We start from the raw sequence: 12,843 nt of genomic DNA on the forward strand, positions 1-12,843 counted from the left end.
TAAAAAAATGGAAATGTGTGTTGTAGACAACATTTGACCCGATTAATGTGGAGGTGTATGATCTCATTATTTTGACTGATAATTTCCTTGTGGAATACTTAGCTGATTTTTTATTTGTTACAGGCAAACAAAATGCATTTTAATGATTTCTTTTCCCCCACGTTCCTAGTTGACCATAAACAAAGTAACTCAAAGCCTAAAAAAGCCAAACTTACGAAGGACCAGAACACTTAACGAAATTCAATTAATTGAACTAATTTTTATTGTTGTTAATGAAACAAAGTAATCGTATCTCTTACACTTTCTTCCAACTAAAGCATTTATACAAAATTGAAATGATCAAGAAAATAAAAATAATTATAGAAAAAAAAAATGAAGAATTATTTGCCTGGTGTAACAGGGTAACCAATGCCATGCCTTGTGGTGGGAATTACTGTAAACAACAAGCTGCAAATGATCCCAATACCAATTGGAACAATGCTTAGAACCTCTTGAATCTCCTTCTCAGGCGTTGGATAAAAGCATTGCACAACATTCTTATCTCTCAATGCCACAGCACCAAACACCAATACAGATAAAACTGCATGAAGCCAATCACGAAACTCTCTTTTCTTATTTACATCAGCTGCTGCCGAGGCTTTAAAAGTAAGGTCTGGACAATCAAACAGCCACAACCCTTTGGAGGTGGCAAAGCCATAGTAGACTTGTCCATCCGAGGCCTTGACACTGTCGGTGAAGGAAGCGAGGAAGCATGAGAGGGCGAGGAGGGCGAGGAGGACGAACGTCATGGCGCGTGTGGCGGAGTCACATGATCCATTTTGTGTGAAGATTGGCATGAGAAGTTGAAATGCTAGAAGGGTCCCCGTGGGGAGGAGGTTGGCTAGGTTGGCTACCGTGCCTGTTAGGCTTTGTGTTGCTCGTTGTTGCATAGATGGTTGGCGTTGTAGTGGAGGGTTTAGGGCATCTTGGTCAACATTGGAGGTGGCGGCAGCGGTGGCGGTGGCCTCTATTGATGGTTCCTTGGTGGGTACGGTAGGTCTTGATCTAATTGTAGGTGTAGACATTTTGGGTTTCGGAATAAATGGTTATTTTGGTGGCGATGATGATATGAGATTATCAATTTGATGAGATTGTCACGATTTTTTTTTTTCGTGCTAACAAACCTAAAAATCGTTGTAATAAACCTTTTTTTTTTCCTTATAGCTGATGATGGTGTGGTAGTGGTGCTAATGATATGACCTCTTGATCTATATCGATTTAGATATAATTTAATGCGTGATGACTGATGAGAGAAGGTTGAATAAGGAATTTTTTGAGAGTTTTGGAGAAGGGGAGTAGCTAGAAATGGTTGTGGGGTTCTTGGGGACACTTATATAGATAGATTTTGAGTTTGTTGGAATACATTGTAGGGGTTAGGTGTTGCATATTTTTCTTGTCTTCGAAGGCTGTTACTTCCACGCCGTTTCCTATTTGTCAAGTCTATGCATAGGTTGACGACTTCCTTGTACATGTGCTCGATTATAAAATGTTTCTTCTTAGTTTTAGCTTTGAAGTATAGACTCGTTTTTTGCTGAATAGGTAAAGAACTCGTTTTTTGCTGAATAGGTAAAGAACTCGTTTTCACATGCGTGACGTTTTGTGGCATATCATATGGTAAGGATTGAAGTCGTGCACATCAAGTTTGACAATTTCAATTTGTCCTTCGAGAAAAAGAGGTTACCTAACATCGCAGACCAAACACGCGGAGGAACCAATCTTCTGGTAATTAAGAAAAGCGTGACGAAAATTCATGGATTTGGTAGGGAAGGGTACGTTGGAATATTCACGTTATCAGGAATGAGTGGCGATGGTTTGTTTAAGGGATTCATAATTAATTATGGTCATTAATTGAATCCCATTTTCCACATCTAAAAAGAGGGATTTTTTTATTTGTTTGGATAATTTGAGAAAAATCTCTTCTTCTTTTTTCCTTTTTGAGAAAAATATCTATTTAATAAAAGAAAAAAAAAAGTAGAGAGAGAAAATATATGACAAGCTGAAAGATAATTATTGAGATAATAAAGTTTGTTTTTAGAACTAATCTATGATATATATGTGTGTGTGTGTGGATGTAGTGTATACACAAATCACAACTAACAAAACTTTGGGAAAGCCGAGAATTCTTTTTCTTAGTGGTAATTTTTTATTCATCAACATGTCAGAATAATATAATAGGGCTTTCACTTTTTTTTTCTTTTTAAATTTTTTTTGAAGAATAGAGCTTTCACTTTTAGAAAATGAAATCGGTAGAAGATTCCAAAGTTGTAAAAATTTAAAATTGGTAAACGATTCCAAAGTTGCAGGCTCCATTATATTTGTATGGATAAATAAATTTTTTATTTTTCTTGGGGCTGAAGGAATAAAGTAATATACTATACGGTTTATAAAAAAAAAAAAAAAGTACTCCTATTATACTATACGAAAGATTATCAATTCTCTCAAGTTAAGTCATTCTTAATTCAGGATGAGCTTAAAAAGTTTTAGTTTGTGGTACTAAGATTCGGATATTCTTAATTAAAGCTGGATGGCACTGGCATGTATATATAGTTTCGTAATTATATTTTATTTTTTGGCTCAATGCTTACTTTGAAGTATCTAAACAACACAAAATCTTTAAATATTGCTGATATATAACAGGTGTATGTATTGATGTATATACATAAACCTTCTTCCCCTGCCAAATCCAGCCCGGGAAGCCAAATATTAGTGTTTCCCTCAGTTTAGTTAATCATAATTCCATATAAAACTATATTAAACTGTACTTTTAAGATTTCATTTGATCACTATTTAATGCTTGGATAGGACTCTGATTTTTTTTTTTTTTTTTTTTTTTTGTTGAGAAAACGGATAGGACTCTGATTTGATTTGTCAGTATCACTACCCCTTTTACCCTCTCTACCTAAAAAATATATTTTTTCTTCAAATAGACATGAAAATCGAGAAAAATCAAATTTGAGTCGGAAAAACAACCGGTTAAAATAGTCAAATTAAGCCAAATCTAGAAGTTTTATGGCAAAATGCAATATCTAACCAAATTTGACCCATAAATTTGATGATCCTATCAAAGTGAATGTTGGTCTGAGAGTAGATATTTCAATTTCCTTTAAAAATAGTGTTCATTCGTGAATATCAAATGTAAACCGCCAGAGAGATATCACAAAAAAATTACGAAAATTTTCACAACTTGCAACTCCCTTTTTTACACAAGTGTTGGAGAGTTTGACCAAATTGGTTAGATAATATTTTAAGAGGGGGGGGGGGGGGGGGAAGTTCAAATTATAAATATCTCCATTAATTAGAAACATCAAAATGTGTTTTTTTTTAGAAGAAGATACTTGCATTTAAAGAAAAAACTTAAAACTAGCCAAAATTAGTTACAAGAATATAGTTGATTAGTGGTAAAACATCCTCCATCCACAAAGAGATATTACTAATATGTCTAACATGTCTCGCAAGGTTATGAACAATAGAATTACCCTATTTATCAAAATGTGTTATTTGACTTAAAGGTTAGAGACTAAACAAACATAATAGGATTTGCGCTAATCAAGTGTAATTGGAAACTTCCCATGGCAAATATTAATGTATATATTTTTTGATAAGATAAATAGTGTATAAAAATAATTTATCCTTGTAGATACTATATTTCTGGGTAAAAGAAAAGTACTATTGAGAGCTTTAGATCCTTCAAGTGGTATAGGGAGTGTGAAGTTGTAAACCCTGCAACAAAATATGCCATAACTTTCTTGGAGAATTCAAATGCTCTTGTTCCAAGGGGTACGAAGGTGATGGAATGGAAAATGGTACCGGTTGCAGTTATTCGGTCAATCGATTCAAAACTTTTATTATTGTACTAAGTAAGTATATATTAATTAATTGTTGATTCAAATGCTCTGTATTTCTCTCCTCTCCATTACTCACAATATATCTCAATGTAAATTACAATTTCTTCTATTGATAAGGGGTAATAAAAAGTTACACTCCTATTTAATGGATCAAGATCCTCTAAAGTTTATAGATCCTTCAATTTATAATGAATTATTCAAGTGTTGCCATATCATTAATTCATTAGAAAAGATCCTTAAAATTAGAGTGACACATTAATTATTAAGAAGATAATTGACACTATCAAATTCTAAGTCATTAATTAATTTTAGGTGAAAATGTATGTTTGAACTTGTACAGGTACTAGTGTTGGCATTCTAGTATTGCTTTTGGGAAGTTCTATTATTATTGGGTACTAGAATGAAGAAAGCACATCAAGCTCAAAGAGAAATTCTTCCAACAAAATGGTGGCTTACTCTTACTACAACAACTAACTAACTACAGAGGATATTGCTGCGACTTAAATAATGCTCCCAATGTCGCGAAGTAATAACTCATAAAGTCTGAGGTCAAATCCACAGGAAAAAGGGAATTGATTAGCAAACCACAAGAGAATAAAACTAAAACAATAAAGTTTAACTGAAGAGATTTTTTATAGTTTAGTAAAGGTAATTCAAATTGAGAGAGAATAACAATATATTAAAGCGCTAAGGTTTAGGGATCCACACATAACACATCTATTGATAGTCTTAAAAATATTTATTTTATAACTCAACTAAAATTCATACGAATGATGATCTTAGTCGGATGATTTAACAATAAAAAATCAAGAATTAATTGTCTAAGGTAGTTTTATGCAATTGATTGATTTTAGGCAAAACAAAACTAGTGAATTAGTTCGCAGGGAATACTAAGCATTTAACGTGCCCGGAGTCTATGATAAATCAAAGGATTATACAGAACTAAACACTTTTCTAGATGAGTAAAACAATCAAAAACATAAAAATATAAGCATTAAAACCAATAAATAATTGTTAAGAACATACCAATAAATAGTTGGGTTTTACCCATTGCCTTAGCAAGACTTCTAGCAAGCTATAACACAAATAGAACTCTAAAAACTGTAAAGAAACTTTAAGGTAACCTAAATTATATTCTACAGCAGCTCTCCCCTGAATTTTGCCCTAAAGAGCTTTAAATAGGTCAATGAATCTTATTATAAGTTGAATTCCCGTTTGGAGAAAATCACAGCTTTTTAGGCCTCACTTAATCGATATTTTTGGCTCATTTAATTTCAGAATTCGGACTTTTGATAAACTAAAAAGTTGTAGCCCTTTAAGTTAGCTTTCCAGCCCAACTTGAATCATCTTGATTGAACATCTGAGATGAAAGTTATGCTCCAAATACTAACTAGTGTGCAAGTTAGAATCCTAATCTGAATTGGACTTGGATTAGGTGCAAATTTCCTTTGATTCCTTACTCCAATTGAACTTGAATTTAACTGGGTTGACCTTCTTTAACTTTATCATGGACTTTGTAAAATTAAAGTCCATTAGCTTTCTTCTTTGCACAAATCTACTTATTTAATTTCATTATCCTACAAAAGACAAATTCACGTATTAAAATTCAATTAAGCACAAAATTGATTATTTAGCATTATTCCAAAATCAATTATAAAATGCACGAATTAACTTAAAATAAGTATGATAATACTTTTCTAATAGTGATATAAATATGCGAAATTAAGCTATTATCACACTCCCCAACCAGCTTATTGCTAGTGCCTAGCAATTGAAGCGACTCGAGATAAAGACAAAAAAAAAAAAAAAATTTATTACTTTAGTAGAAATAAGTAATCAAAGGTCAAAATACTAACAACCACCAAAGATATTCCATATGCCATCAATACTTAGTGTGTGAATAGCTTAGCCAAGACAAACACAACCTTAGTCTTAAGATAAAATATGGCTTGAATTTCTATCCAAAGTTATGCTTCAACTCAAATCTCACAATTGTTAACACTCAACAAATAAAATCACTCTGAAAAGGGTGTAACACTCTCAAACATATGTGAGCAGAATAATATAGAACAAAGACTAATATCTCACATATAAATAAGATGAAGAACGGTGAAGCAAAATAAAAGATATTTATAGTCTCATGAAAGGATGTCAAACACTAAGAATATTACACCACACACATTGATTAGTCATGTCAAGATCCAAACCATACATTCCTTAAGATCAAATAGGACTTTCATTGGGACGTAATGTAGGGTAAAAAGGTGGAATTTAGAACAAAGGGTATAGGTAAAAATAAAAATTGTTCCCAAGAATAATTAGAGAGACAACTTCTTTTGAATATATGCCAATTAATATATTCTCTCAAGCTCCTTGAATATCGCACTTTCACTTTTTTTCTTTAAAATTTCATCAACAAATTCATTCTCTATTTCTTCCTCTTTCACATTCCCTTTTTTTTTTCAACATTTTTCCTTTTCTGTTTATAACTTTTTTTTTTTTTTGAGTGAGTCCTCCTTTTCTTCCAACTATTTCACCTCAAATTTATCATAATGAGACAATTAGATTGCATTCATTCTTGGAACACCTTAGGAAAGGGTTTGAGAAAAAACGGCTAAAATAATAGGCTCGAATGGGTGACTAGTGGTAATGTATCAAGAAAGAAAATAATAAAGGCTCAAAATCAACAAAGATGGCCTAAAATCATCTCTTAAGGATTTGAAGAGTTCTTCAAAATCCATGATTTTAACATATTTAGGTGGGGCATAAAATTTGATGAATTCTTAGCATTCGACCAAATCAAAGAATAATGAGACTAAGCAATAACAAAGTTATGTGCTTCGAAATGAAAAATGAGGTCAAAAGACAATAACCCTCTAAAAAAATGAATGGCTCAAGAACTCACTTGGGTTATAGTCTCTACATTTTATTTTCAAGATTTTCAAAGTCATCTCTATCTCTCAACCAAGAAACATGTTCATGTGGCTAAAGTGCATGTGCATACTAGTTGAGCATGAAAAACAGTGGAATTCTTTATATAGAAGTAGCATAAAGAACTTTGACTTATAACTTTTGCTAAAGCAACACTTTTTTTTTTTTTTTTTTTGAACATTGGACTAATAACAAAAACAAAAATCACTAAAAACAACCCCAAAAAAATTAACATAAAATAATTCCAAATGCAAATCATCTCAAGTTCCTCCCCCAACCTAAAATAATTCCAAATGCAAATCATCTCAAGTTCCAAATGCAAATCATAATTATGCTTAGAGGCTTGGACTCTAACCGCCCATAGAAAGATGACATGTGTACCATTATTAATGCACATGACTCACTTAGTTGGTTGGATTAAGTGAATTATGTAAATGACGAGGGCTAATGTCATTTTTCTGTTGGTGATAGAAGCCAAACTATGTCCTTTAAGAAATATAAAAACCTAGGTCAAAAAGTCAAAATCCCAAATGATAAATTTGGGTTTATTGATTTCTTTAGATTTTTGTTTGTTTGTTTGTCTTGGGGGTGTTATCCTCTCAAGGAGATTGATACATAATTTTAAATTGGTCTATAACTTTAAATTATTTTCTATAAATTTTCTATTACCTTTCAAAACAAAATGCAAATGTCATTCTCTTAAGGGGATTGACACCTAATTTTCAATTGGTATATAATTTTGTATTATTTTTCTATTTTTTAATAAAATCATCTATTATTCTAAAAAACAAAAAGCATATCATTTTGTTTGAAAAGAAAATAGTAATAGCAAATTAACCCCACAAAACTAGTTTATGAAGAATGAGGAAAGAAAGAAAGCAAATTAAAACAAAATCCAAAAATAATATACAAGATTATACTATGTAAGAAGATAAAGACTAAGGATGTTCATCACAGGCATTACTTAAAGCACGAACCAAAGTTTGTGGGCTGCAGAAAAAGAACAGCCATAAAACAGTTAAGTACCCATTTGGATGGTGCTCGAAAGTATTATTTTTGCATTTGCGTTTTTTTTTTTTTTTTTTTTGTAAGAAGGGCGTTTCAGCAAAGTCAATGCACTTTCAGACCGGAAGTTCAAATTGGTCTTGTGTACTGTTTATGGAACCCATAAACTTTTTTTTTAAGTAAAACTTTCATTAAAAATAAGTTTCACAACACTATTTATACATTTAAAAATTATTTTACTACAGTATTTTTAATTTTTAATTTTTAATAAAATAAATCTTACTTTGGATAGGATGGCGTTTACGTTTTGGATGCTGCGCATTTCAGTTTTTTTTTTTTTTTCCTCCTCTGCATGCGTTTTGGGGGACAGGAGGCACTGTTCACGTTCTGTGAATAGTGTCACGCCTTGTTTATTACTGTTTATATACTGTTCATGTCACTTTTCAGCTACTGTTTATTAAAAATGAGTTTCACATCACTATTCACATATTTAAAAATTATTTTGCTACAGTATTTTTAATTTTCAGTTTCTAGTATTCAGTTTTCAGCGGTATTCAAAAAGACCCTAAATATCCAAACACACCCTAAAATATCCTCAGAAGAAGAATCCCAAACGCAACCTTAACTCCAGCTGTTGTACGGTGCCTTATTTAGCGTGTGTTTGGATAACCTGCGTTTGCGTTTTGCTGAGAAATTTCAGCGTTTTTTTTTTTTTTTCCTTCTGCTGCACGCTTTTCACAGGGGACAAGGCTACTGTTCATGCTACTGTGCATGAACAGTAGCCGATTTTGTTGACTTTCAGCACATTTGTGGGTCCCGTGTCCTGTTCACGGGACCCACAAACTTCACTTTTTAGATTTTTTAAAATTAAAAATGGGACCCACGGCACTATTTACATATTTAAAAATTATTTTGGTACAGTGTTTTCAGTTTTCAATTTTTAGCAATAAGCTGTATCCAAACGGACCCTTAGGTGCGGTTTGGATGCAGCGTCCACGTTTTGCGTCCAAGTTTTGCCTTTTTTTTTTTTTTTTCCTCCAGCCGCAAGTGTTGACCCAATCTTCTGTGAACAATGCATTCGTGCACTGTTCACGGACCCACAAATTTCACTTTTCAGCAACTTTTTCATTAAAAATGGGTCCCACGGTACTATTCACACATTTTAAAATTATTTTGCTACAGTGTTTTCAGTTTTCAGTTTTCAATTTTTAGCAATAAGTTCTATCCAAACAGACCCTTAATATCTTAAATTGTAATATCTTGGATTGTACGGTGCCTTAGTTCAAAATGAGGTGACAAGTGAAAAGACTTGTTTTTTTCTTCACTTTTCAAGCTTCACCATATGGTCACGTGAAGCAAAGTATTTTATTATATTTTATATTTAGTACTACAATAGTATCAAAGTACAATCAACACTAATACTGATGTTTTGTTCTGATACAAAGGAGGGAAGAGGAGAAAATAAATAAATAACATAAAAGTAACGAGAAAGAAAAGAACATTAATTCTTTTGTTTTTTTTTTTTATGGGATTAATTCTTTTGTTTGGTTTGCAATAAGGAAGGAAATGAAAAGAATATATATATATATATATATATATATATATATATATATATATATATTATACTTTTACTTTTATATCTATATAAATGTGAAAGATGTATAAATTATAGACAAATATGTAATTTTATATCATACCATATTATTTATGTGGGTGCTTGTTTTTTAAAAACCATTCTCCTATCAAATTTACCCAAATAGGGTGGATTGCAAATATGTGAGCTCGAGAATGAGTTTCTACCTTATTGTTATCTGCCATGCTAACCAAACAGGGGGAATGACAACATTCCCTATCATTTCTCTTCTATCCTTCTCTCTCTTCTAGCGTTTCCAAACACATTGTAAAACTCAGTTGAATACCAACATTTAGGTGACCTAGTTGGTAAAATACTGGGTTAACAAGTCTCGAAATTTGGGTTCAAGCCTTAAATAATTAGTTATGTGTTCGTGTTCCTAATATCCCGTTTCTATCCCAAATAGTGAACTTAAAAAATAAGCAAGTTACTCACATAGATCGAGAGAATGGAGTCTTACCTGGGAGCGAATATGATGCTATTATGGTCAAACCTAGGTAGGAAAGCCACACTGGTTGCCTTCCTCTACCCATTTTTTTTCTACCAAAAAAAAAAGACTCAATTGAATATGTGTGGTTGTGATGAGTTGCGGTGTGGTTGAGATGAGTGGCAGTGTATTTTGATGTTAAAAATGTGGATAAAAAATATTTAATTGAAATAGTGATGTAGTATTAAGGCTGATGTAATAACTATAAAAAAAACATAAATAGCTAAATTATAAAAAAAAAATGGAGTTTCTCTAATTAGTTTAATAAAAAAAATTGAAGAAACTAACGTGAATACTCCAAGTTGTAACTAATTACTTCACTTAAACCTTTCTAAGTATATTCAATCGGCTGATATTTAAATTTAAAAATAAATTATACCAAAGGCACACCCAATACACAACACTTAGGCTACAGTTCGTATAATAAATGAAAACTACATTAAGAATAGAAATCTATATTAGTGTAAATATATTATACCTATTTATATGTTTGGTTGTAAAAAAATTATATTAAGAATAGAAATCTATATTACTGTAAATAAATTATACCTATTTATATGTTTGGTTGTAAAATTGAAATAATACTCTATATTGTATTCCACAAATTATTTACTTTTAAATATTTTACTTAAACAATTATATTTAAACTTGTTGTGTATCTCAATTATCTTAAAATTAAATACTTTTGAAATTATTTATGAGATTTTTTGTTAATATACCATTTATTAGTGTTTCTTTACAATGTAACTGTGTTACTCTAACTTTTGTTAGAGTTGCAAAAGAGAATGAAACGATCATTGTTTGGTTAGAAAAATGTCTCTCTTTTTTCTTTCTCATTGTATAACGTGATGCTGAATAAATAAAGTTTACTATGATTTTTTCTAAAAATAAAAAATAAATTTACATTATTGTCTATATTTCAAATCAACACACATATCAATTTCTAAAAACTCATAACAAAAAAACCATTTTTGCATCTTGAGTGCATAAATAAATAAATAAATAAATAAATAAATATATATGATAAATTATTGTGTACTCCCGAAATATCATAAATGCTTACTCCTTCCTCTCACATGAATAGTGGGTTCCACTAATTAAATTTATGGTGGGATCCACCATTTATATGAGAGAGAAGAGTACGTATTTATGGTACTCCGGGAATATCTAATAATTTTCCTATATATATATAAATTGATGATTTTTTTAAATTTTTTATTAGGTGAATAAATAAATTTTTGATTTAGAAAATATATTAATTTTAAAACTATTATGCACTTCAAAGTTTGTGACGTTCAATAATAGCATGTCACATATCAGTAATTTTGTAGTAGCAAAACCATGGTGATTGGCGGGAAGACAAACAGCTCTACAAATGGAAGTTGAAGAGAGAGTGACAAGCAAGAAGTAGAAGACACGACATGAAATCACATCACATATACATGCACCTCTACCGCACGGTTAACGAAGGAGCCATTTTACCAGCTCTGTACTAATTATCATGCTCATTAATCTTCATCATCGGACCATTCGCATGTCTGTCTTTTCACATTTCGAAACCTTAAATACCCCCCCAAAACCACAAACTTTTCAAGCACCTCTTCCTCTTTCATGTATTTGCACCACCAAGGTTTCTTTGAGTTGAGAGTTTTGTGCATTAGGTATGATCTTTTGCCTATTTATGAATTTAATGACACTAAATTTCACTTATTTTTTTTAGCTTTTAGAACTATTGAGGTGATTGATTATGATTAGTGACTATAAAAGAAGTGCCAATAACATGAAATTAAGTGATGTTGCACTAATCATAATTTGCCATCTCATTAACAAGTCGTCAAAAAGTTGTAATTTTTTTTTTTGCTGGTAGTATTATATGGTGATTGAATCGGCTCTAAAGAAGTTGAAATGTGACATAGGGATACATTTTATTCAGTAATAAATTCAAAGCTCATTTTTCAACTTCTTTTGTTTATGGTTACTGCATTGATTTTCTGTTGCTTATGAAAGCTCATGAAGGGTTTTTTTTTTTTTTTTTGCCTATCTGCAGTGCAGAATTCTAAAGCTCATTTTTTGTTGCTTGTGAAAGCTCAAAAATTTTTGCTCCTACTTCAGTAAATTAAGCTCTTTTTTCTTTCTTCCTTTTTTTCGGTATGTGGGTGTGGCCTAACAAATATTTGTATGTGAAGCATCTTTGTGGATAGAACATGAAACGCAGGCGTATGTTTAGAAAGAACGGTACCAAGACAAAAAGGCCCTCTGTAATTGCCGAGAACAAAGAAGCATTTGAGAACTTTGATGATGAAAATCCTGAAGATAATGATGAATTTGATAAGGATTGTGATGGCGGAGGTGATGAAGAATTTGACACCGAAATGGATGGTGGTGCATTTTCCTCTAATTATTCAACTGGGAGCGACAGCAATTGGTCATGTAGCTCTGAAGATAAGAGTTCTGAATATAGTAAATATAGTAGTTATGAGTCTTCGGATGAGTCAATGGAGAGGCCAGTGCAGAAATTGGTTAATTGGCCTAGTAAAGGGAAGCTAAAGAGGGTTAAATTGTCAAGGAAAAGTGATTACTCGCAGCCTAAGTCTTCAAGGGGCTTGGTATCTTCAAGTACATACAAAAAAGGGAGAAAGTCGATCCATGATCCTCAATATAATGAGCAAGAATTATGTGCTGCCTTAATGGTATGATGGAAATTTTTGTAATGCGTTTCTGTTTAAGAATTTTATTAGGTAGTATATTTGATTAGCAGTTTCATTGATAGATTTATTGCTTTTCATGTAAATAATTTTAGAAAAAGAAAATTTTTTCTTGAAAAGATAGAAATTTTTTGTAGAATGATTACCCAACAAAGCCTATGGTTGCTATTTCTAAATTTTTATTTTTTATTTTTATAT

General features: G+C 31.5%; 1 protein-coding gene across 1 annotated transcript; it reads right to left on the reverse strand.

Annotated features, from left to right (window-relative positions):
• Nucleotides 1–230: 230 nt before the first annotated feature.
• Nucleotides 231–1,349, reverse strand: LOC142605809 (protein DMP3-like). Its single transcript, XM_075777247.1, has one exon. The coding sequence runs from the start codon at nt 1,062–1,064 to the stop codon at nt 381–383; it is 684 nt and encodes a 227-aa protein (XP_075633362.1). The 5' UTR covers nt 1,065–1,349; the 3' UTR covers nt 231–380.
• Nucleotides 1,350–12,843: the final 11,494 nt, after the last annotated feature.

This window comes from Castanea sativa, chromosome 1 (assembly GCF_040712315.1).
Source record: "Castanea sativa cultivar Marrone di Chiusa Pesio chromosome 1, ASM4071231v1".
Taxonomy (NCBI): domain Eukaryota; kingdom Viridiplantae; phylum Streptophyta; class Magnoliopsida; order Fagales; family Fagaceae; genus Castanea; species Castanea sativa.